The following is a 25,888-nucleotide window of genomic DNA, read 5'->3' as shown; positions in this document are numbered from 1 at the left end:
TCAGTGCTGAGAGGGCCTCAGGGGGTTCCAGAGGCTGGGAGGGTGTTTTTCATCAGTTAACAGATAATTAGGAGCAATTAATGAGCATCTAAGCCACCCTCCAGCAGAGTAACAGGAAGGACAGGTTAATGGTTTCTGCCATGCAGCACAGGTGCAAAAAGCCCCTCTCAGGGTTCCTTGGGCAGGGTTTGTCCTTGGAGACAGAAAGTGTCTCATTTAACTACACAATAGCATAGCTCTGTTTTTCCCACCAGTCCAAACCTTTCCTCACAGGATTTCTGCCCTTGAAGCTTTCACCTTCTGCCTGGTTTAAAAAGAACTTTCTAAACAATGCTCGACTGCAACAGCAAGAAGTGATTTTTCCAAAATCGCTGATGTTTAATTAATTAATTGCTCATAATTAATGAGTATAAGAAAGTACCATCCCCCTAGGGACAGGAATGTAGAAATACCAAAAACTGCTCCATGAGTTTACATCCAAATCCACATGAGTGGATTTTGTTTCCTTGTTCAGAGCTGTGGGGAAGGAAAGGAGCAGTGGCCTCTCATTTCCCTCAACCCTACTCTAAGCTAAAACGGATATCCAGAGAGATTTCACTTTTCTGGAGTGAGGGGGGCTTGGCTTGTCTTTGGGCAGGTGAGGTGTTGCAGGTTGTGTTCCAGGGACTCCCAGAACTGCCCAGAGCTGCACTGTCAATAGAGACAGAAACAGGGCAAGGCTGCACTTCTACCCACCAGAATTTCCATCTGTGTGTGCCAATGGCTCCTCACACTCCCCTCAGGGCCCTGTGCAGGACACCCCACTCACCTGGGGGAACAGAGGTCGTTCTTCCCTGACTTTCTTCAAACAATCTGCTACCAGCCTCTTCATGGCCTTGGGGCAGTTCTTGTACAGCTTGCTGAGGTCTGGGGAAGCATAGCCCCTGCCAACCATGAAAATGATCTGCAAAACAAAACACCAGGTTACACAAGGGCCTCACTGCTGGGCAGCTGCAGTGCCCCCAGGGTGATGAACCCAGTCCCACAGGGCACCAACACAGCCCTGCAGGCTGGGCTGGCTAACAGCTCAGCTTAGCAAAGCCCAACCACAAATATTCAATATTCCAACGTTGGACAATAGTTACTGGGTTTTTTCCCTTATTAAAAGGACCAAATCCAATCCTGCTGATGTAGCAGCAGCATATTTAACACCAAAATGGGAATAACTGCAAATGTATAAACCAGTACTTTACTGAGCAGCAAAAGCTGTAACCTGGGAATAAATTAACAGGGCATTTCAAATGTTCATGACCAAGGAATTTTTTCCTTTGAGCACCTGCACTGTCAACACTGAGGTGAGCTCTGAGTTACAGAATCACTGTTGAAAGCAGGCAGGCTGGCAGCACCACTGCAGCTGCTCTGCATCTGTATCTGCCCTGCATTTCTCCAGGCCAAGGGATGTGCCACGGGCAGAAATAAGCTGGGCTGCTCCCAGAGGGCTCCTACCTGATCTCTGTTGTTGATGTGGGAGTAGGGCAGCTCTCCTGTCATCAGCTCATATAACACTATTCCATAGGAGTAGACATCTGACTGGAAGCTGAAGGGGTTGCTGTCCTGCATCCGGATCACCTCGGGGGCCTGCCAGGGAGCAAAGCATCAACACCACCAGGAAGCACAGGAGAGAAAGGATGTGGGGAGCAGAGACAGTGAGCCCAGCTGGAAATGAGTTAGCCAAGGTACCCCCACAGCTTTGATGAATTTTCCTAAAGCTCTGGAGAAGATCAGGCAGGGCTACTCCACATCTTATTAAAAATATCAATACAGCACACACACAAAAAAAAAAAAAATCAATGCTTTAACTGAACAAGCATTTTGCCATTAGAAAAAATATCAGTATTTGTATTTGCAACATTTATTGGCTCCTGTTACACCTTACACAGAACTGAGCCAGTTTCACCATCAGTTCTTAAACTGGTATCAAGGTTAAAAGGGGAAAATACAAAACTCTCATCTCTTGTAAATTGATACCAAAACATGGTCAGGAAATGTGAAAGCCAAACACAAACCAGCACATATTGAACAGATCAGGGAAGAAATGCAGGAACATTTTAATATACTTGTAAATTATGAAGCTTTTTAAACACTGTCAGATGACTGAGCAAAACAAGGTGTGAACCATCAGAACTTCCCCACTGGCTGAGATCTTTTCTCCCTCCTAAAGAATTCCCTCAGAATTATTAAGCAAAGCACTGAAGTACAACAGCATAAAAACCCTGATAAGGGATCACAGGAACATCCAAGGAAACAGAACAACCTCCCCTCCTGTGACAGCTCAGCAAAGATGGGCTATAAATGACTAAAATAAATACAGCTTTTAAAAAGCCTGCAATGAGCAAATATGCAGGGTTTTTTCCCCAAGGTCTGTTTCATGCCATTGGGAAAATTAGTTTTAAATCCTTTTATAGAAAGTTTTTTAAAATTTGGCTTTTTGTACAATTTTTTTTTTACAGAAAGGAACATTTCTGCTTCTAGAACTTGGTTTCAGATGATGTGTGTATTTGACAGAGCACAAAGCAGCCTTGGCCAAGCATCCTGACATTTTTAATACACATTCCCAGATATACTGGCAGCCCTAAATATTTAAAATAACTCACAAGCCCCAATGGAGGGTGCCTGCTTTGCACAATTAATCCTCAATTTTAACTTCTACAGCTGGAAAAAAACTCCCCACAAGACTGAGTGTTCAGGGAACAGGTGCAGAGGGAATGTTGAAAAGCAGGGGGAGGCTGAAAAGCAGCAGGGGGAGGCTGAAAAGCAGGGGTGTTGTGCTCACCATCCACAGGATGGAGCCCGTGGGCTGCTCCACCTGCTGGGATCCACTCCACCTGGATTTGACAGTTGCCAGACCAAAGTCTCCTATTTTCACTGTGAGGCCTTCATGAAGAAATATATCTGTAGGTTTGTTAAAGAAACTGCACAAAACTGAGTCAGCCATTGTATATTTTCAGACCTGACTGTCATGTGCTGCCTGTTTTATTGAAACCTGCTGTGAGCTGTATGTGAGACAAAGGAAAATGGATTTTAAATTAACATTTAACACTAAACCAGAGCAGATGTTCCAGCAGCATTTGTAGATTTATCTTTATGGTGAGCCAGGACAGAAATCAACAAGTTCATTACCACCCATGGCTGCAGCTCCTTAAATAACTGAGAAAGGGAAACAGCTCAGAGGTCTCACAAATCAAAAAAGAAAAGTAAGGAAAAAAAAAAACAATTACAAGGAGAAGTAAGTAAGTATCAAAAGTATCAAGTAAGCACAAGTACAAAAGTACTTGTAAGTATCAAAATAAAATCTATTTCCATAAAGTTCTCTGGCAGATCTCCTGAGGTTTAGCTATGATTTTAATTGCAAATATATCCACACTATTTATAATTCTCTCCTTCATGGATCTGTCTGTTACAGATACCAGCACTTTCTTTGCTGGGATTATTTTAGGAAGTTATCATTTAAGGATTTCACTTAGGAATGCTGCAAGTTCAAGAAGATAATTCAGAAATATAAACATGACTGACTCTCATTTCTATGTCAGGAGCTGAGCTAACTTATTTCACAAAAATGATCATCATTACTAGGAATCACAAATTTCTGTCCTCCTATACAGTAAAATAATTGGGTTTTTTTTCTAAACTGAAGATGGAATCCACTGATATTCTGAAACTACTGAACTTGGCAAATTTTTTATGATGACATTTGCCAAAACATCCTGGTCACATCTGATGGAAGGATGCCCCAGTTCCTGCTGGGAGCTCCAAGGATGTTCTGGTAATTCCAAAATCAGGCCTTTCAAAGGTGAAAGAAATCCAGATGTGTTACTGAATATTTTTGCACAAAATAGAATAGTAAAAGGCTGCTTTTCCTTGAGTTTAAAGTAAGACTTTTGGCTTCATTTCTGCCAGTTATGCGAGGAGTTCTAAATATCCTAAAAATACCCAAGAGACAGAATCAAACCCATGTGTGCACACAGATGAACAGGCACACACACCTCCCATCAAGGAGGAGAGCAGCATGTGGGTACCAGAGGACTGAATAAACCCCATGGCAGTAAAATAAGAGACTCCTGGAGCACAACTGCTGCACACCTTTATCCCAAGTGTGCTAAACAAGCACAGATGTTCTGTGAAAGTCCTTGCTAGCCCATCAGTAGTTATATACACAAATATATTTCAAATAGCTGCTGCAACCCCCACAGAAAGCAAGCTCCACATGACCAAGACATCCCTCCCTCCTGCAGAGAATGGAAGGATACTATTGGATTTCATGTCTCTGTGGATGATGTTCTTTGCATGTAAATAGCTGTGAAGGGAAAAGCACAAGAGCCATTAGCAGGGCTGCTCACAATCAGCATTTTCATTCCCCCCAGACAGTTGATTCAGTTTATTACACACCCAACCCCTTCTGGCATTCCAAGAGTCTACTTTGGGAACAAAGAAATGGAGCTGTGCTCAGTGCAGTGCCAGGAAGGAGTGGCACAAGTTCCTTTAACCCTGGAAACCTGGGGCTGTGCTCAGCCATGAGCTCTGTACCCTGTGCTGGGGCTGCCTGCTCCAAAGGGACATTTAAACCTGCCCAGCCCCTGGAGTGTGGCTGCTCCAAAGGGACATCTAAACCTGCCCAGCCCCTGGAGTGTGCCTGCTCCAAAGGGACATCTAAACCTGCCCAGCCCCTGGAGTGTGCCTGCTCCAAAGGGACATCTAAACCTGCCCAGCTCCTGGAGTGTGCCTGCTCCAAAGGGACATCTAAACCTGCCCAGCCCCTGGAGTGTGGCTGCTCCAAAGGGACATTTAAAGCTGCCCAGCCCCTGGAGTGTGGCTGCTCCAAATGGACATCTAAACCTGCCCAGCCCCTGGAGTGTGGCTGCAAACCTGGGCCCTGAGCTCCAATGAATGAGCTGCTCCTGTGCTCCCAACATCAGAACCAGAGCTGAAAATGCTTCCACAAGCATCTGGCTGAGTCCTGGGGAACAGAGCAGCCACCCCTCATCCCAGAGAGCATCAATCACTGTGTGGCAAACACAAGGGAGGAAAAGCCCCCTCATTGTGAATTTGCAACAGCATTCCATCTCCTGCACTACAGCAAGAGCTCAGGATGGACAAGCAGATAAAGTGGGGGAAAAGGAAGGGGGAAAAGGAAGGGGGAAAAGGAAGGGGGAAAAGGAAGGGGGAAAAGGAAGGGGGAAAAGGAAGGGGGAAAAGGAAGGGGGAAAAGGAAGGGGGAAAAGGAAGGGGGAAAAGGAAGGGGGAAAAGGAAGGAGGGGGGGGAAAGGAAGGAGGGGGGGGAAAGGAAGGAGGGGGGGGGAAAGGAAGGAGGGGGGGGAAAGGAAGGAGGGGGGGGAAAGGAAGGAGGGGGGGGGAAAGGAAGGAGGGGGGGGGAAAGGAAGGAGGGGGGGGGAAAGGAAGGAGGGGGGGGGAAAGGAAGGAAGGGGGGGAAAGGAAGGAAGGGGGGGAAAGGAAGGAAGGGGGGGAAAGGAAGGAAGGGGGGGAAAGGAAGGAAGGGGGGGAAAGGAAGGAAGGGGGGGAAAGGAAGGAAGGGGGGGAAAGGAAGGAAGGGGGGGAAAGGAAGGAAGGGGGGGAAAGGAAGGAAGGGGGGGAAAGGAAGGAAGGGGGGGAAAGGAAGGAAGGGGGGGAAAGGAAGGAAGGGGGGGAAAGGAAGGAAGGGGGGGAAAGGAAGGAAGGGGGGGAAAGGAAGGAAGGGGGGGAAAGGAAGGAAGGGGGGGAAAGGAAGGAAGGGGGGGAAAGGAAGGAAGGGGGGGAAAGGAAGGAAGGGGGGGAAAGGAAGGAAGGGGGGGAAAGGAAGGAAGGGGGGGAAAGGAAGGCAGGGCACTCACTCCATGCCCTGCGCGGTCTGGCGGGCGATGTCGATGAGCTGGAACATCTGGAACTTGGTCTCCTGCACGTGCAGGTGTTTGTAGAGGCTGCTGCCCTCACACCACTGAGTGACAATGGCCAGGTTGTCCTTGGTCATGTAGCCCATGAAGAGCAGGATGTTCACATGCCGGGTCTTCCTGACAGAGGAGCACCAAGAGAAATCAGTGGCTGCACCAAAAACGCTTCCCAAGGCTGCTCAAAATGCACTCCTGGCTGAATGCATTTCAGCTCTGCAGTCCCAGGACAATGTGGGAGTGAAATTTGGGCTTACAAATAATTAAAATACACCAGAGTTACCATTTTCTGTTCATCAGTTGGTCTTTTGCTTTTCAGTTACAGCTTTTCCTTTCAGTGATTTAAAATCAACATTTAAGGAAAGGATGTCTGAAAACTCAAATGGTTTGACCTCAATAAGGAACAGTCACACCTGCAAGTGGGGTTAGAAGTTACTGGAATGGCAGAAATCACCCTGGAAGCTGGGAAAAAGTGCCAGCTTTAAGTGGAAGACTGAATCCCTAAAGAAACCAAAGGACAGCTATAAACCCTCAAGGGATTATAATCAGGAGATTTTTTTTATGTATCTACTTGGTTCATTTTCAGGAGTAACATCACAGACACTAAAAACCTCAGGATCTGAAAGTATGCTGCAACTTGAAAAGGAACAGCTGAAGTGTTGTCTGAGGATTAGGACAGCCCCACCTTTACTGCCCAGTGTGGTCTGAACAATGTGGGTGTTAAGAGACCATAAAAATACTCTGAACTAGGACTGTATTTTTTATTCTTCTCTGGAAATCTGCTTTTTGTGCCTAGTACACACAGAACATTGGGCCAGAAGGTTCCAGGGAGGGCTGGGAGGCCAATGCAGCACCTGGAATAATCTGAATTTAGCAGCAGAACACCAACTCACCTCAGGACAGCCACTTCATTCCTGAAAGCCTGGAACTGTTCTGGGGTTGGGTCTACAACCTTTAGGATCTTCACTGCTACATCCCCTGGAAATACAATTACCACAGAAGTTACTCAAGTGCACTTTCCCTTTCCTCCTCAAAACAACAGTGTATTTAATTAATAAACAGTTTAATTAATAAACAGTGTATTTAAAATTCCTCATTTGAGCACAGCACACCTCTGCTAAAGGGTCAAGATTTCCCTGCAGACAAATTTCTGTGGTATCAAGCAATTAATTTAGCTGAATTTCAGTCCAATGGCAAAAGCCATTAATTAATTATTCAGACACCTCCCTTCTGCTTTTAAGGGCTATGTTGGGGTAGAATCCTTTTGGCAGGACACATGTACACACATCTTTATGGCTTTATTATCAAATATAAATATTGAAGTGTTTAATATATAAACTTCATCTGAACACATTACAAAACCCAACAGCTCTCCTTCATGCAGAATTTCTTTCATTATTTAATTCTTGATACTTGAAGAGGTGTGAATGTTCTACTAAAATAAATTGTAATATGAATTTATTTTTTTATTACAAAATCTAACTGAACTAATTTTTCCTCTTGATTTCTGTGTCCCATTTCAGTTCCATTATGAAAATCAGAAACTGTTCATTATTTTTAATGTAACAATATTACTTCTCTTGCTGCTGACAGCATTTGGGCTTTGAGACATGCAAGTATTTCTCATTAAAAGTAGAGGGCAGCAGGTAAGTTTCCAGATTTGTTTTGTCAGGTTTTTTTCTGAGAATGCTGCCATTTAAAGAGCCTGGAGGGGTTTCTGTGTGTTTCTGTTCAAAATCACAAGCCATGAATTTGGAAACAAATTCCGCAGCTTTGCAGGGCGCCCATTTTCAAAATATTCCCTCTACCTACAGATCAAACTCTCACATTAATCATTTTTTCATTGAAAAACTCCACAATTTATGCTGATTTCCTTTCCACCCCACCTTGAAAGGAAGCACGCTAATTAAACCACAAAGGTTTTAAGAGAAGCTAAAAATAACTGCACAGCAGGCTGTGGAATTTCCCAGCTAACAGAAAATAAACCCTTTTCAGAAAGCAAACTGGGAACATGGGAGTGAAGAGATCAGTGGAGTGAGAATGGAGATGCAGTTGTGAGATTGAGATTTTGGTGTCTGTGCTTGGCTTTAATCCCAGGGCTGCTCTTACACAGCAGCTCCTGTTTCTGCCTGGGCCTTTGGTGCAGGATGAGCACCAGGCACCCCTAAATCCATTGTCCCTGTGCTTTTGGTGAAGGATGAGCACAGAGTACCCCTAAATCTATTCTGCCTGTGCCCTTTGGTGGCAGCTGAGCACCCAGCACCCCTAAACCCATTCTCCCTTTGGTGCAGGATGAGCACCCAGCACCCCTAAATCCATTCTCCCTTTGGAGGCAGCTGAGCACCCAGCATCCCAAAATCCATTCTCCATTTGGTGCAGGATGAGCACCAGGCACCCCTAAATCCATTCTCCCTTTGGTGCAGGATAAGCACCCAGCACCCCTAAATCCATTCTCCCTTTGGTGAAGGATGAGCACCCAGCACCCCTAAATCCATTCTCCCTTTGGTGGCAGCTGAGCACCCAGCACCCCCAAATCCATTCTCCCTTTGGTGGCAGCTGAGCACCCAGCACCCCTAAATCCATTCTCCCCTTGGTGGCAGCTGAGCACCCAGCACCCCTAAATCCATTCTCCCCTTGGTGGCAGCTGAGCACCCAGCACCCCTAAATCCATTCTCCCTTTGGAGGCAGCTGAGCACTCAGCACCCCTAAATCCATTCTCCCTTTGGAGGCAGCTGAGCACCCAGCACCTCTAAATCCATTCTCCCTTTGGTGGCAGCTGAGCACCCAGCACCCCAAGGTCCATCTGGCCCGGGTGCTGTCCCCCCAGATGAAGACTCACCGTGCCACTTGCCCTTGTAAACTGTCCCAAAAGAGCCTGAGCCTATCCTGGTGGAGAGCATCACTTCACTGGCTTCTATTTCCCAGTAATAACTGGAGTCTCTCTGTCCACGAGGCCTCTGGAACAACAATTCACAGGGATTTCATTTTTAATCACCTGTATTATACACACACCAAAAAAATTAAATAACTTCCTTCACAAAAGTTCAATTTGACCTTGATGTTTGTCCTGCAGTTTGGATTTTTGTTTTTCTCCTCAGTTTGGGGGGGTGGTGGGGGTTTTTAGCAAAAAACCCAAATAAAAAATCACCCCATTTTCTTGGATGTCTTGAAGTGTTTATCATGAAGGTCTGCACTAGAAAATTAAACCCTAATCTGAGATCCCCAAAGGAACATATCTTTTATGATCAATTATTTTAAAACATCTGAAATATTTAAGAATGTGGTTTCTTCAAAAGCACAATGCTAAAATTATGGAACTCTTAAATGGAATAAGCCAAACAGATGAGAGCAAAATTCTCAGTGTCTAAGTGAGCAAAAACTGTGAATCCCACTGAGCAATTGTGTTTTCCTTGTGAAAGCTGAGAAGCCTTCAAAAATTTCAAGATGTTATCAATTATTATTCTAACTCTTCTTTCTTTCCCCCACACCTAAGTTTAAATCAAACCTTTGAAGGAAAAGTTGCATTTTGTAAAATCTGTTTTTCCCTGAGACATTTGACTGTCCAGTGGAGATGAAGGCATTGGCAATATCCACTTTCTATGGGAACAACACAGTTCAAACAGTGCTAATAAAACCAATTTTAAATAAATTAAAACTGGATGAAAAGGATGCAACCTTTAAAGATTTAAAAGGTAATCCTTGGAGCTGCACTGACAACATCTCAGCACTGCCTGAAATTCACCTGCAACCCAGAACACTTTGCTCTGAGCATTTATAACCCAAAGCAACAGTGCCATCATTCCCCAAGCAATGACAATAAATTGCTCCTGCATACACAGGGCAGAGCAATCCAAGATCACCTGCACCTTTCAGCACAGAAATTCATCCCAACACATCACTCCCCCCAGCACAGTGGAACTCAAACATCACCATACTTACAATTTTGTTTTTTTCTTGTGTGTTAGATCCAGGGGCTCTCTCTCTTTGGGCTGGGACTGGGGTTTTAGGCTGAGACCAGCCAGTTGGGCTCATATTGTTAGGACTTCCAGACAGAGCAGAGGGTGAGGCTTAAAGACAGAAATACAAGAAAACAATTGATGAACAAGAAAACAACCAAATCAAACCATGTTAGAAAATGTTTCATTTTTGAAACCATACCTGATTCACTATGGCTTCGAATTGCATCCTGCAACAGAGAAAATGGATAAGGAAGTTAGTAAAGGAACAAGGAACACACAGAGGAACAAGCAGGGCTGGTGTGGCAATTGCTGGGCCAGTTTTAGTGCAGTACAGTACTGGCCAGCAGCTCCAGGATTGGGGATCTGCTCCTCCCACCAATCCTGCAGGAAACCCATGCAACTTGTGAGTTCTGACAACACAGGGAAGAGATTCACAGCATACTGAAAGGACTGCTACCAAAAAGGCAAGAGAAAAGGGCACAAAACAAGAAGAACCAGCAGCAGCACTGTCTGCATTCCCCCTGCACTTCATGCTCGTGTTCCAGGTGTGGACAGAGCTCCTGGGATGGCTCTGCCCCAGGGGACAACTCCCAAACAGCTTCTGGGTTAAAGCAGGACTTTTAACCCCCCCCCCCCCAAATATTCCACCTCAACATCCAGTGTGAAATAACTGTACATACTACTTCAACCCCCAAAAAGGTGCCCCCTACACAAAACCCTCTCCTTTCCCAAGCACATTCCCACAGGGAATTTGGCATTTGAGCAGTGTTTTCCCACAGGTCACCAGGACAGTGCCACAAGTGTCACCTCATGCCACGGGCACAACACAACTCTACAGCCATGCACAAGAGAGAACTAAGCTCTGACAAACAGCACTGCACAGCTTTTCTCACCTGCCTTTTGCATTATCCCAAAGTACAAACAGGAAAGGGAAAATATCCAGGGACTGTGTGAGTACAAAGCAAGAACATGCACTACAGAGAGGTTAAACACTGTCAAAGTTAACAGAAGTCAATGCAAATTCTCTAACTAATTAGTAGAATAATAAATGTAAGATTTCATAGGAGGACAGAACAAGCCCACATTGCACTCCACAGTTTCAAATTAAGATTATCCTTAGCAAAGATTCAGTTATAAAACACATTGGTTTAGGTAATTAGTTGCATTCACCCAGGCTGGACTAAGTTCAGCATTCTTGCAGATTGCCACTGCTCCACACCTGAGTGGATTAAAATCTGCATGAACAACCAATGAAGAACTCCTCAATTTACTGTTTTTGTTCAATTTAAGGATAATAAAAAACCCTTCAGAACCTGAATAACAGGTGATTGGTTTTGTACATCAGCCTGAGAATGTAACTGCTTTCAAGGAAGCTGGCAAAGGGTAACTAAAGAATTCAAATTGTTTCTCATACTTATCTAGGTGGAGTTCTTACTTTGAAAAAGTATTTTTGAGCTTCAATCCTGATGTGAATATTTGTTTATTTGCTTCTGAATTCAAGAGCAAATAAACCAAACCCCCTGTTCTTACAACACAAGTAACACCATCCCCAGTGCTGTAGTCTGTCAACTTCACTTTGATGGGAAATAAAAACAGTACAACTTGTTCTTAATCTCAGGGCTTTGGATGGGTACAGGCAATAAAAACCACTTCCAGAGGGAAAAAGCCACACAATAGATGTGTTTTGAGAAGGTTTTGCTTTCAAGGCTGTGAGACCCAATGCATTCTAACCCAAGCCTATTCACATCCAGAGGAGGATGAATTCAGCCAGATAAACTGAACGTGAAGCTCTTCATCAATTTGCCTCTTCCAATTAACAGCCTCAATCAACATTTGAGTATGAACATGCTGGCAAGATTCTCATCAGATCAGGTCCAGATTAAACACTTCAGGTGGACACTGCCATGGCTTACAAGTTACAGCAATGCTGTTAATGACAAGAAAACAAAAGGCACCAAGGAAATACCTACTCTTCCCCTCAAACAAAAGCGTCTGCACCAGGAGCTGGGAGAAGCATTCAGGCTGTTATTCTAGGCCAACACAGTGAGAGATAAAAGAAAAGAACAGAGGAAGTATAAAAAAATATTTCTAAAAATTAAATGGTAGGTTAAATGAAAGAAGAAGTAACCTAATTTGCTTGATAAATGATAAATAAGTGCAGTAAAATGTTTAAGTATTTCTGCTCAAACCCTGAGGTTCACTAGGATCTATCCTTGGGTAAACTACTTTTTTTATGATAGTTTTTCTCCTGGTGTAATAGAAAGTCTCTCCTACTTTCCTTCTGCATTGCTATGGGGCCTTTTAAAAGCTTTTAGGATGTAGCAACTATTTTTATGGTAATGTGAAGATCCAGAATAGAAAGTGTTTCTGTCTTTACTGCTCTGCATAAAGAATACAGAAAAAAAAATGTCTCCTTTAAGACTCATCACTGTACCAAGATCAATAATTCAGATTTTCTTGAGTGCTTCATTGTGGTTTGTGCCATCAGAGATGGTCAGCCTGGCCTCTGAACCAGCAAAAAGGGCTGGGAGCCAAAGAACCCAAAGAGAAAGGGAGGACACCTTCCCCCATAAAGCCAGCTGCCACAGCCTCTGACCAAAAATGCTCCCTGGGGCTGCAGGGCACTCTTGTTCTGCTGCCAAGGGAACTCTCTAACTCCCTTCAGAGATCTTCAGGTTTCAGAGGAGTCCATAAATCACCAGCTGAAGATACAGGTGAGCTCAGCAGTGAAAGGCTTTTGCTTGGCCTCCAGAGTTTTTAAATTATTCCAGAGCAAAAGCAACAAGCAGTGCTTGCTCTCTCTGCCAGGTCCTGCAGTTCAGCACTCTCCTCTGCCAGCCTTTCCTGCACACCAGTTTGTTCAGGTTATCACAAAAGAACTAAAGAAACCCAACCACTTTAGGCCTGATTTCTAGGAGCTCTCCCTCACTGTCAGTCTAAGGGAGGAAAATACAAAAAAAAAGGTGCTTAAAGGCAAGAAGAGCAGAAATAGTCTCAGCCAGAGACTGGCTTCGGCCTACAGGCCCAGAATTGCAATTAATTCCATACAGGTGTAACACAAAACAGATCCCCAGAAGCTTTGACCTGAGCAGTCCCAGTCCAAGAACTAAACCCAGACTAAGGGCACCTTTAGTCTGATTTAAAATTAACACCAGCCCCACCACAAACCCAGACTTTTAAATTTGGAAGAACATTTTTAGACACGTTTAAAAAGCATTTCTTCACAAAACTGAGCTTAACTGTAAAGTATCTTTACACAACCCTAGAATTCACCAATTACTCCAGCAAAGCTGATAGACTGCAAGAATTAATAATTAACTTCCTATGCAAACGTGTCTCCTGATCTCTTCAGCAGTGAGCCAGCTGAGGCAGACAGTGAGCAGAGGAGGGGAAGGCAGAGAAGGAAAGGCAGGCAGTGCCTTGGCTGGGCACAGCCCCAGCTGAGCCCTGCTCTGGCCACGTTACCTCGATGATCCTGCTGTCCACGGGCATGGTGGTGCTGACCATGTGCACGTTGGGGGTGGACGTGGAGCGCTGCCTTTGGGACAGAGAGCCCTCAGAGGAAGGGTTGGATGGGTTGAAAGTGAAGGCATGAGGTGTAGAATACCTGTGCTGGGAGCTGAGAAGGAAAGAGAGACAAAGAGAGTTGTGGTTATTTTTTTCCCCCCTGGCAAGTGAAAAATACTGTTCAATGTAACCTGTCCAAAAGCAATATACACACAATTCCAAGCAGAGAAAAAGCTGGGATTTACACATCAACTAAACTACTTGGTCAGCTGAATCAGTCCCAGTTTAATTTAAGAAATAAATTTGAAAAACTTGAAGATCTTGTCAGCTCACATATTTAATTAGTGTGTTTAGCTGAGGTCTGGTTTTGCTGTTAGGAATTTTGCCACAGTTCACCTCAATCCCCATCAAATCACATTTAATACACTGACAAAATAATGGCTCTGAGAGATGAATTCAGGACTGTGAAACTAAACAAACTGCTCGTTTCAAGCCTGTTAAATGCACAGCTTAAAAGCTAAGCCCTGAATTTGTAAAGCTTTGCAAGACTGTTCAATGGTTTGCACAGAACAGCCAGCAAGGAAGTCATGAAACCCAACACCAGTTAAAAGGAGGCCAAGACTAAAATCCAGCTCAACAAAGAGTTGTAAATCACAGCTAAGGCCACTCAGACCATAAGGATCCCAAAACACAAATGTATCTCAACTGAAATGGGCCAGCCTTCACAAAACCCTTCCAAAGATCTATCAAGTTAGTAAGTCACTGTTCAACAACACTGGAAATAAGAGTAAGATGGCAAAGATCAATTCCTGATGCAGTTCCCATTAAAATAAAGAAATAAAGACATAGAACCATTTACAAGTCAGCTACGTGCTCTGTGCCTCATTCCTGACCAGACTGTTCAAATGGGTGCAGAAAAAACAAAAGCTGGCCTGCTCTCTTCAGCCTCTAGAATTTCAAGGGAAAGAATACAGGCACGTGTTAGGGTCAGGGGACAGGCCCCTTGCAAAGGGACACAAGTTTCATTTCAGCACTTAAAACTACAGCAATGTTCTCTTTAGGTAACAGAATTTTCTTTAAGAGGAGCATATTTTCAGTTCCCACTGTTCTCTCCTTAAATTCCTATCTGTCACCATAATATCAGAGCATTATTTTAGTTATGGATGTGAGTCATAGACACAAACCCTCGATGCACACTACCTGATAAAATTAATTCACAAAAATACCAAAAGGGAGCCTTGGATTTTCTTAGGCAGGAAAACAAAGGTCTCCAAAAAGCCTTTAATACTCTACCTTAACATTTTAAGGCTAAAAATTGAAACTATGCAATCTGAAATCAATGCTTTGGTAGATCTAAGAACAAGAAAGAGTTGTCTGTGATGAAGTGGTGTTGCTGCCTTGCACATTCATCCCAACCTTGCATCAGATTGCTCTGCTTTGGAGGAGCTGGGGGTCTCTGGTTGCTTTGGATGGATTGTTTTGAGAGAAGTGTATTTCCCAGAAGAGAAATGACAGGAAATACAAGCTTACCTAACAGGTATCCGGGAGACAGACTCCCGCATCCGTCTCATTGTCAAGGGAGGTAGTGCAGGGACACCACTGTCACTGATATTTGAATTTGGGAACAATCTGAAATATCAACAAAAACAATTACAACTTCAACTGCTACACTACCTCCTGTACAATGCTCTTGAAAGATGAAATTTTAAAGGGCTGTTTCTTTGCAGCATGATTAATTTCATGAACACATTCCTGTCTTTACATCGTGTTTTTTCTCTGAGTACCACTAAAATCTCTGCCTTCAGACTCCCAAAGAAAAGTTCCATGTGTTCTTTCCAAACTTGAGAGACAAAACCCTTTTATATCAGACTTCAGATTTTCCTGAAAGGGTACTTGACACAATTAAGTTCTATTAAAGCCAGGTAGCACCAAGTGGCACAAGTCATCCTGCACTCCTACTATGAGAAAATGCAGAACCACGTGACCAAGTTTAGTTAGAAAAAAACTGCAACCACTAAGACACATAAAAACAATTACAGACTTTAACACTTTTGCATAAAAGGACTTCTAACATAATAATTTTCAACTTTTTGTAACTGGTATTAGGAAAGTATTAGCCTCCATCTGTTTCCTCACCATTCACCACTTTCACCAGTGTCAGAAGCTGAGGTGCAGAACAGGTGAACACTAAAGTTTCCAAAAATCCAACAATCATGGCCTGGTTCATTCCTAACATGTGTTGTGTGAGAGGAATTGCTGCGCCCCTGCTCAAACAGAAGGCATTGGAGCAACTGCCTGGTCATTCAAGGTGTTTGTTTGCTTGTCCCAGAATATTCAAATCCAGAGCAAGAACAAACTGCAGTTGACGTGCACGGCCTTTTCCCCTGGGAACAGACACTCATTGCTGGCTGTTTCATGAGCTCAATCCACAATTCTGCACCCTGATCACAAGGACTGCCTTCCCAACAGCCCAAAAGGATCTCTGTGATCAGAGCCACAAAACCAAGTGTCAGCCAGACTTGCTGCTGCCATTAGAAAGGAGCAGTCCTTACAAGAGCTGCCTGATGTTGCTCCAGTCCACACACATGGTTGGCACCTTGGTGCTGCAGTGCTCGTGGAATTTGTAGCCACACGTCTGACAGCGGAAGCCATTGAGCAGGAACTTCTGGCAGATGTCACAGAAGGCAAGCTTCAGAAATGTCTTCCGAGCCTGGAAAGCACAGCCAGTGATTAATCCCAGCTAATTAACTCTTCATCAACTGAGATTTGGATCTTCAGAGCCTGACAGAAATAAATAACCATGCTGAAATGCTGTCAGAGCCCCCAGGTTGCTACTGAGCTTAAAACCACACTCAAATGTTGTAGCATGGATTTCCAGTTTGGTTGGAAACCTGCAAAGTTTAGAAACACTGTTTATTTAGAGAACAAACAAAGAAAAAGAAAAAGACAAGTGTTCTGTCAAACACAAAAGCAATTTTTTTGCTCAGCAAGGTGACAGAGCTGTGTGAGCCAAGAGCTGGGGTTTTTGTTTATTTCATTAGCACCAAAGAGGTGAAAGAGGATCAGACTGGAAGGACCACCTCATTTTTTTTATTAGTCAAAATTCTTGGTGTTTATGACTAACCAATATCCCTTGCATGAGAAATACATTTCTTAGTTTTGTTTAAAAGCTTCTGAAGTATGAAAAAATATTAAAATGAACCAAGGGGTTTCTTCCTCCAGAACCTACTGGAGAGTAGGGCTCCAAATTTTTGCTTCTTCTAGACCTGGACAAAAATATGCATTTTCTGCTGACCAGCTGCAGGTGACACTTTCTGTAGTTTTTTTTAATGTAATGTAGAAGTAAAGTGACTTTCAGGTTTTGCAAATCAATCCCAACCTTTCTAATGGATGTAAATGACAATCCTCTAGGACTTAGGATTACCATGATGTATTTCTACAACAAAACAAGAGCTAAAATATGGGAACAGAGTTCCTTCCTAGGGAGAAGACAATAATGCAAGGTAAAACTGGTAGAGTTGGGCATTATCTCTTAGTAAAAAAAAGAATTTTTAAAAATTTTTAAAAATTAAAAAGCCCACAAAGCACAAAACCACCTTCTACTCTTTGTTTTGTGTGGAATAAATAATCCGTTTTTGAGAAGGAACTATAAAGTAAAGCCTTTCATTCCCCCACAGAACACTGTCAAATTGCAAGGCAGCATTAGCTCACAAAATAATGTCATGAGCTGCAGAATTAACAGCACCCCTGAATATCCAGTACAAATAATAAATATTGGACTATCAGTCCAGTAAAGCTGCTGAACTTATCCAGCCTTTTTTGACTGATGACCCAGAGAAAATGCAAATTTTCTGCCTTTTCTAGCCTTTAAAGACATGGGTACCTTACCACAACAGTTACAGACACAAGTATTTATGTGAAATAAAAATGGCACTCATCAGACCTGTGAAGAACATGCACAATGTGAGCTTTGACAGTCTGTGACACCTGGGAATCACCAGGGGAATAAATATAATTCTGGCATTTCACTGCAAATTGATATTTAGGGAATGTAATTTGTGGGGAACAGGGGTGAAGGAATCAACCTCAACTTCTGAAAATCCCTATGACCAGAAAGCCAAAAGCTTTCTAATGTCCAAAACCTTCTCTGGCCAAATCTGTGGCTCAACTGATGAAACTCCCAGCAGAATACAGAGCAGGAAAAGCTTACAAAATTGTGTGTGGTGAGTGGGACGTGGTCGAGGAAGTCCACTCGCAGCTCCTCTCCAATCAGGGAGGCGGCGTCTGTGTTCCAATCCAAACGCACTTTCTTTCTGAAAGAGAAAATGGGGACAACAAAATCACTCTGGGGAGAAGTCTGGCCTCATCCACAATCATGCTTGCTGAGTTTTCTCGAGTAAATTGAAATCAAATACCCAAAAAAGCACGGCTAACCTCTTACAGTGAGCTGGATAGATCTCAGTGTCTTTCACTCAAAAAATCAGAAGAAAGTCACCTCTTTTTCTGCTCATTTTTAACTTTTTTTTTTTATAAAATACTTGATAAAGCACCTAGAAGCTTTAATGGAATCACAGAAAAACCCTTATAAATGTAACAGAAATTATGAGTGACACCCTCAGTGACACAAAAGCCATTATTAGGTGCTGGGCAGTGACTGTGACCCCAGAACAGTCTCAGCTGCTCAGAGATATAACCCCACAAATGCCTGAGGCTGCAGGGAGCTTTAAGGCCAAGCCTGAAGAGGTGTGAAGTGCATCAACTCCATGAGATACCTTCCCTCCCTCAGCTTGTAAAACTAACATTTGGTATTTAATAGCAGCATCCCCAGTCCTACAAATAAATAAGGAATATCTGAAGTGAGACTGAAATCCAAATACTGGGGAGCTGTAGAGGAATGCAGAGCCTTAAAATTGAGCACATAGAACTGTTCAGGGAAGTGGGCTAAGAATCACTGACACAGAATTTGCCAGCTACAAAGCAGCACAGAAATGCACCTCAAATATGAAGGAAGGCATCACTTATCTAGAGCATGGCAAAACCTCCATTAAGGGGCTGCAAGCACTTGAGGGAACCCCTCCATTTTAAGTATTTTCAATATTTAGCTTTAAAACAAAAATGAAATTGCCAATACACAGGAAGCTGACACAGTTACCCTAGAAGAAGGCAAAGAAAGCAACACGAAGTATTCACAAGCAAACTGCTTTTAAAAGTAATTAGCCAGAGGGGAAGGAAACATTTCTGCTGCTATTCCAAACCCAAGATTTTTACATTCTCTGGGAGGAAGTTTCACTCTTACCCCTTCGGTTCAGCAAGAAGTCGAAACACTGCGCAGCACTCCGGCTGCAGCCCCCTGACCTTCAGAGCCTTCATCAGACAGTCATGCAGGGTCATCCCATTCCTCACGTTCACCTGGGAGCAAGGGAAAACAACACAACATTTACACACTGCTGCACAGTTTCTTTAAGCTTGTCTAAGACAATTTTCTCATCTTACAAAATTCCAGGAAAGCTGCACAAAGTGCACTCCTGCAAAGTTCTGAAGGCATTTTATAACTCCTCCGTTTCTTACAATGACTGAGTTTCTATGAAACAGGATTTTACAAAAGTAGGCAGGCTACAGAAGGAATAGAAATGCAGGCAAATGGAGCTACCTCAAGTACAGAAAAAGGTTTAATTTAGATTTCAGGAAACTTTGGGTAAGACTATTATTAGGTACACTCAGCTCCAAGAAACTGAACAGAAGTGTTCCCTCAACAAGTTTCACTTCGGCTTTAACTCCTACACTTCAAGCTAGGAAAATGACAGAAGTGTCATGCAGGCATCACTGCTTAGGTCAGCCAACAATGACTTTTCATGTGGAACATGCTCACGTGCTTTAGAAAATTCACAGCATTCAGGGAGAGCAATAGAGCTTCTCAAAATACAGATACAGAGCACATGTAAAATAAACCACATCCTCTAAAACCGACCAACTGCTGACCATCACTCAAGCCCAGTAAGACCCTTTGGAAGGAGGGCATTTCTGGTGGCAGCTCCACCCCCAGTGGCAGCAGTGGCAGCAGGGCAGTGCCAGAGAGCTGCAGGCAGCACACACTCACCACAGTGCGCTGCTTGTTGGGCAGGAAGACGCGGATGGTGTTGCTGGTTTTGGACGTGTCCGAGATTTTGCCGTCGTCGGACGCCCGGCGCTGGTACCCAAACTGCTGCACGAGGGTGGGGGAGATGCAGTTGGGGCCATCAAAGACAGAATCCTTCAGCCCAAACCCATTGCTGATGGTCTTCCAAGCTCCCTGGATGTGCTCCATTGGTGCAGCCTAAGGAACATTGGGAGAGTCAGGGAAATGGCCACGTCCTTCCCTCTGGAGGGGGGCTGCCTCCTCCTCCTCCCACAGCAAACCTTTTCTGGAAAAAAAAAGCTTCCTTTTCTGGAAGCATCTGGAGCTGCTCTGCCTTGTGAGGTGATCAAGCTACACTGCAGGGTACAGCTCTCCCACAGCTGCACAATCAGCCTGGCTCCTGAAACCATTTCACTTTGTACACACAGGCAGAGCAGGCATAGATGTGTAACTCCTCCCAGTGCACCTCAGGGACACACAGCACTTCACCAGCAGGGTAATCCACATAGTCAGTGCCCAAGGGGCTTTCAGAAAGGTGGCCAGAATATAGAATCAAAGAATCATCCAGCCCAGCCCCTGGCCCTGCACAGACACCCCAGCAATCCCACCCTGGGCACCCCTGGGAGCTCCTGGAGCCCTGGCAGCCTCGGGGCTGTGCCCATTCCCTGGCAGTGCCCAGCACCCTCTGGGGTAGAAGCTTTCCCTGAGCTCCATCCTGACCCACCCTGGTGACAAGAATAAAGAGCTCTGTAGGAGGCCAGCACAGCAGTCCTGAAAACCAGATATGCCACACAGGCACTAGCCCAGACTATTAAGAAAAGAGACTCAACAGGAATTACAATAAAAAGAATTAATTAAGGAATCTATTTTTATCACCGATTTTGAGGCTTTGGTTATTTAGGTTTTTTAATACTATCACAATTTACATAGTGTGAAACAGCAAAAAAACTTTCTCAACCCTCATGCCCACTATGCTCAGTTGTATTTCAGCATAAATAAAGCTGGGACAACTGGGATTGTTCAGCCTGGGAAAGAAAAGGCTCCAGGGTGACCCAGCTGAAACCCTCCAGTACCTGAAGAGAGCCAAAAAAAAAATGGAGAGGGATTATTTACAATTAACAGGATACAAGGAACGTCTTCAAACTGACAGGGAGTAGGTTTAGATGGAATATTGGGAAGAAACTGTTCCCTGGGAGGGTGGGCAGGCCCTGGCACAGGGTGCCCAGAGCAGCTGTGGCTGCCCCTGGATCCCTGGCAGTGCCCAAGGCCAGGCTGGACAGGGCTCAGAGTATCCTGGCACAGTGGGAGGTGTCCCTGCCATGGCAGGGGTGGCACTGGATGGGCTTTGAGGTCCCTTTCAACCCAAACCATTTTATGACTTTACAAAACATCTTCCACTGCAAGGACACCAACACCCTCCCCTGCACACTTCCAAACCAGCACACATTTCTGTACATGCAGGGACACAGATAAAGGCATCACTGGATTTCTTCCCCAGCTATCCCAACTGCAATGCACCTTGAACTCCAAATCATACTCAAACATCTTATTCAAAATTAGGCAAAACCAAAGTCTGTACAGAAATCAAACAACTTAATTCAGAACACCCAACACTGACTGAACACCTTTCAGCAGCTGCTCAAGTCTCAGTTCATGTGTGGTCCTGCACCTCCTTTGTTGCAAATTATTTGAACCCTCCAACACATTTCCTCATGTTTATGTCAGAGAAAAGCCAACAGTGTTTGTTTCAGCTGAAGATTTAAAACAATGGAATTCTCGGATAAAAAAAGATCTCCACTAACACTAAGTGTCCATTCTGGGGTGCCCAGAAGAATAAGCTGAATTTCAGAGTGTTTTCCTTCACAGCACAGCTCTGAAAAGCCACAGCAGATTTGCAAGCACCTTTGGTCCAGACCTCAAGCCAGGTCTGACCAGCAGCCAGAAAGGAAATGTAACAACAAAGTTCCAGAGAAAGGTTTGGTTTAGGTGAAGTCATTACCACCACATGCAAAGCCCAGAGCAGCAGAACCTCAGTCTCAAAGGGAACTTTCAACCAGTTCCTGAATATCTCCTTCACTGACAGGGCACACACTGCCTCACCCACCTTCCCTCCTGCCAAAATCCCTGCCACTCCTCAATCCAGCAGCTCTGCAGGTCCAGCTGTCCAAAAATTCAACTCCATGCCCAATCATCTAACAGGATTGAGATACTGGGATATTTTTTATTTTTAAATCCGTGGTACATAAATGACAAGAGTTTTATATTTGATGTAAAAAGGGAATAAGGAATAGGAAGACACTGAGACATTCTGAAAAATGAGAGATAAAACTGAGGAATACAACCAAGTTCACCACACATAAGCATCTACAACATCTCACAATTCCTAGGCACCAGAAAGGTGAAAAACAAGTTATGTTCAGTTACAACACCCACATAATGCACATGGCAGCTGAAAGAGTAACTACTGAGATGGCAGCAATAAAAACTGAGATAAACTCTTAGATAAGAAGGGAAAGATGAAACCCAGAGAGCTTCTCTTAACTCATCCCCTGTGGGAAACTCCTTTGTTTCACCCTTCCAGGTAACAGATGAAACTAAACAAAAAGAGCTTGATTTTTCAACTCTCAACTTGATTTTCTGCTGAGCTGAGCTAAGGAATAGCAGGACTGCCATCAAAACCTCCTTGTCCCTGCTGACAGAAGATGACAGCACCCCAATGTTACATTTATATTTAATATTTTGATATGCTGCCAACATTTCCTGAAAACTTCCAGAGAAAGCAGGAAATGACAAAGAATTCAAACTTGCATTTTCACAAAAGATAAAAATACCCCAAAAGTGACTTCCCTGCTCTCAGGGTATTCTCTCCCCCAAACGCTGTGCTCTGAGGCCCAGCCTACCAGGGAAGATCACAGCAATGTATTTTAAGGTTGTTGCACACACAGGAAAACCCAGACAGCAACTGCTCTCAGCCTCTGTAGATCCAAATGTCAGTTCTATCTTTAATTAGGCATTTGCAGCCTTCTCTCCCAGGATCTTTGCCTCAGGAAGTGCTGGACAGTGTCAGAACTGGCCATGTCTGGCACAGCCCTCCCTCCCAGCAGTGCCCTGCTCTCCCTTGCCATCAGTGGGGATTTGCCATCTCTTTTGGCTGAGGATTCAGTCCCTGCCAGGCTGGCTTTGCTCACAGGTGTTGAGTTCTTTCCCTAGGAAATGGATGCACCACACACACCACCCTCAGCTCTCCTCCTCCCCAACCTCAGGGTGCTGCTGGGGCACTCAGGGAGGGGCCAGCACCCAAGGGAAAAGATGAGAACAGAGGTCAGACCTGGCCTGGAGCTGGCAAAAACCTGCCAAGAGGCCCGAGGGTGGAGGGGCAGGGGAGAAGAAAGGGAAGTTTAACAGATCTTCACAGTCTCCTGGAGAGAGACAGGGAATCCCTGCTGGAAAGTTGCTAAACCTGCTCTGGCATCCACTGTACAAGGGCTGGCAGCTGGAAAGGTGGAGCTCGTTGAAGAAACCCAAACTGTCCTGCTGCTGACTCTTGCAGCTATTCAGAGCCAGCCCTCTGAGGCTGCCAGAGGTTCCAGGGCCCCACAAACACCTCTTGAGCCAGGCCATGAACAGTCTGGCTGAGAACGCTCCAATTCTGGCAGAGCACGGGCAGCCAGGTTCACATCTCCAGATTATTCTCATGGAAGAACAGTCAGTCAGGAAAGCTGCTGCTTAGGAGGTGATTCTGAATGACTTACACCTTTCTGCTGCCCTCCAGTGCAAAGAAATTTCAATCTATCTACACAAAACCATCCCCTTGGAACTGCAGCAGCTCACTGCATGCACAGGCAGGAGAGAAAGGAATTCACATGGCACCAAGTGAGCAGCTTGGGGCTGACAGAAGTGACATTTAACCCTGAATGGGCACAAGAGCAGAACAAAGCACCTCAGGCCACAGGTGTGAGTCCACCTGAACAGGTAATTCACCCTGCAGGGCCTGGAACCTGGGCCCTGGCAGATTTATCCCCTTTGGGTATTTTACTCCAAGCAGTAATCCATTAAAGGTATTTTTACTCACTACATTCAGCTCCCCCAACTCCACAGCAATTCACTCCAGTGAAAAGATGTTTGAAACTCTGTTCTTAAGAGAAATTTAATTTAAAATAAAGAAGGAAAGATTTCACAATGATGCCTTCATAACTATATTCTTCTCAGGTTTGTCTCTTCCAGAAAAAAAACTGCTTTTCTCTCTTTAAATTAATTACAAGCATATTTCTGAAACATAATCATTACCAGATACTGGATTTACGTTTATCCCATGCTCAAATAATTCACTGCCAGCTGGATGTTTTCATGTTTATTTCTAAAAATTTTCTTTAAATCTTTTCTTCCTGTAGCTCATCACTTTCATGAAAATGACTTCAAACAGCCTTTCTCCAACTGACAAGCTGCAACAGCAGCATTCAAAGAATATTTTAAGATATTAAAGCACGTCAGTCCCCTTGCAGATCCAGGACTGCTGGGAAACTGATACTGATTGGTTTCATATTATATGTTCAGCCTAAGCAGAAAAATGTCATTTACTGCTGCAAGTCCCCCAGGAGTGCTGCACACTGTGACCAAGACTGCACTTTTCATTAGTGCTTTTTGCACACATTACAGATTCTGCCAATGAATCACACGAACAAGCATTAAAGCAAAAGCAGGGAACAGCTCTGGAATGTGCACATCTGACAGGAACAAATTCCTGGAGATCAGTCACTCATACACAATCAATACATTCATGTCATTCATTCCAGTTCAAAAGGTATTGGAAGCTACTCTGACTTTCCCCATCAGCAGGATAAATTGCTGGTCTGAACTGTTAAAAGTTTCACTCTCCCTCCCTAAGAAATGCCAAAACTGGCACTGAGTTAGGCTGAAAATTCACATGTTACAAAGCTGAACTCTCACTCCAAAGTTTAGGTACTTTGTCCTTGCTTTTTTCTGGAACAAGCACCCAAAATTTTTAAAAACAAGTCAAAACAGTTTTCCCTGCCAGCACACAGGCACTGCCATTTTTATCCCCACAAATTCATGGAATTTCGCGTTTCATGGAAGACACCTGCAAACACAGAACAGCACAGAACAAAGTCCAGTATCTATTTCAAACTGAACACTTTTGACAGTAAATAGAAGCTCAAAAAGCTGCTTAGAAGCAAAAAGTTTTCATCTCTGACACAAAAAGATCAATGATCCATTTAACTGTGGCCTTTTCTTCTCCCATGCAGTAATTAACTGATCTAAGATTGCTTGGATAACCAATTATCTGGGGGGAAAACCAGAAATTCAAACCAAACAAATCCTTGTTGTGATCTATAGCAACATTTTTTAAAAGCAGCTTTTCAGAGCAGTAGAGGATAAATATGGACCCATTCCTATATTAACAAATAAAGCTGTGATCTATGGAAATATGAATGCAGGGCACGAGTTGGGATCAGTGTAACAACCCAGGCAGAATCCCCCTTACATCTACAAGGTTGGGGCTTTTCCTTCATGTGTCCTTCATTTTGAGAGATCAATGCCAAAAAACAAATTCCTCCCTTAGACAACTGACAAAAATTAAAAATTAACAGAAGGAAATGTCAGTGGTCAGGGGAAAAAGCCAAACAGAACAAAAACCAACAGAAACACATACAATTTCTGCCTCTGCTGTTCTGATCTTGGAAGTATCTTTTTTCTTTATTTATCAGAAGTATTCTGGTTTTAGTCACTACTTCAGGTAAAAAATAACATTGGTTTTCCAACAAGTGGGCCCTACAGTAAGGAGCACAGAGGCAACACAACTCTCAGTCTGCTTTCAGACTTATTCATTTTAGACTTACTCATTTATTATTCATTCAAGATTAGTATCTTTTTGTATTTAAAAGCTGCTGTCAGATAAAAACTCTGGCTAGTAAGCACAACCCAAGTCAGACTCCCTGGCTGCAGCAGGCTGTACTTTGGGCTCTGCTTAGGGAATTTGTCACCAAAACAATCTGCACCTTTGGCCACCCTGTGCCTGCAACAGCTCAGGGCAACTTTTCCCAGGCAGATCCCAGGAAGATCTGTTTAGTTTGTCCTTTCCACACAGAGCATTCCCATGTCAGTCACCCATGTTTTTTCCTCATGATATTTCTAAGAAATTCAAATGTGGAGCTCTGATTGTTCCTACAAAACCACAATTCCTACAGGAAACAGGAGCACTGAACAGCCAGCATCTAAAAGAGGGATACAGAACCCAAAGCTTTGCCTTCCTCAAAGCAAAAAACCAATCTCAGGTAAAAAGTAAAATGCAGCAGGTGTTTCTCATCAGTCAGTGTTTCTAAACTGGATTTAAGTACAGCTGCAGAGTGCATATAAATTCACAAACAAGT

The 25,888-nt window shown here is 43.9% G+C and overlaps 1 protein-coding gene across 4 annotated transcripts in view; it reads right to left on the bottom strand.

The window, feature by feature from the left end:
• The window catches only part of RAF1 (Raf-1 proto-oncogene, serine/threonine kinase), a 38,773-nt gene that overhangs the window by 1,404 nt on the left and 11,481 nt on the right, over nt 1-25,888 (bottom strand). The window contains exons 3-18 of one of the 4 annotated variants that reach the window (XM_084214734.1): nt 19,482-19,697; nt 18,681-18,793; nt 17,595-17,697; nt 15,937-16,094; nt 14,915-15,013; nt 13,343-13,496; nt 11,848-11,907; nt 10,077-10,104; nt 9,858-9,985; nt 8,758-8,875; nt 6,812-6,896; nt 5,865-6,041; nt 4,287-4,333; nt 2,813-2,931; nt 1,486-1,617; nt 809-943 (exon numbers count right to left, since the gene is read on the bottom strand). In XM_084214734.1, coding sequence (XP_084070860.1) covers nt 809-943; nt 1,486-1,617; nt 2,813-2,931; nt 4,287-4,333; nt 5,865-6,041; nt 6,812-6,896; nt 8,758-8,875; nt 9,858-9,985; nt 10,077-10,104; nt 11,848-11,907; nt 13,343-13,496; nt 14,915-15,013; nt 15,937-16,094; nt 17,595-17,697; nt 18,681-18,793; nt 19,482-19,688 — 1,863 coding nt within the window. In that variant the 5' untranslated portion in view covers nt 19,689-19,697. The remainder of the gene's footprint in view (nt 1-808; nt 944-1,485; nt 1,618-2,812; nt 2,932-4,286; nt 4,334-5,864; nt 6,042-6,811; nt 6,897-8,757; nt 8,876-9,857; nt 9,986-10,076; nt 10,105-11,847; nt 11,908-13,342; nt 13,497-14,914; nt 15,014-15,936; nt 16,095-17,594; nt 17,698-18,680; nt 18,794-19,481; nt 19,698-25,888) is intronic. The other 3 variants (XM_084214731.1, XM_084214732.1, XM_084214733.1) reach the window with 3 other exon arrangements.

Source organism: Fringilla coelebs, assembly GCF_963513975.1.
Source record: "Fringilla coelebs genome assembly, chromosome: 13".
In the NCBI taxonomy this organism is placed as follows: domain Eukaryota; kingdom Metazoa; phylum Chordata; class Aves; order Passeriformes; family Fringillidae; genus Fringilla; species Fringilla coelebs.
Note: the sequence above shows the minus strand (reverse complement) of the source record. Positions and strands in the feature narration are given on the sequence as shown.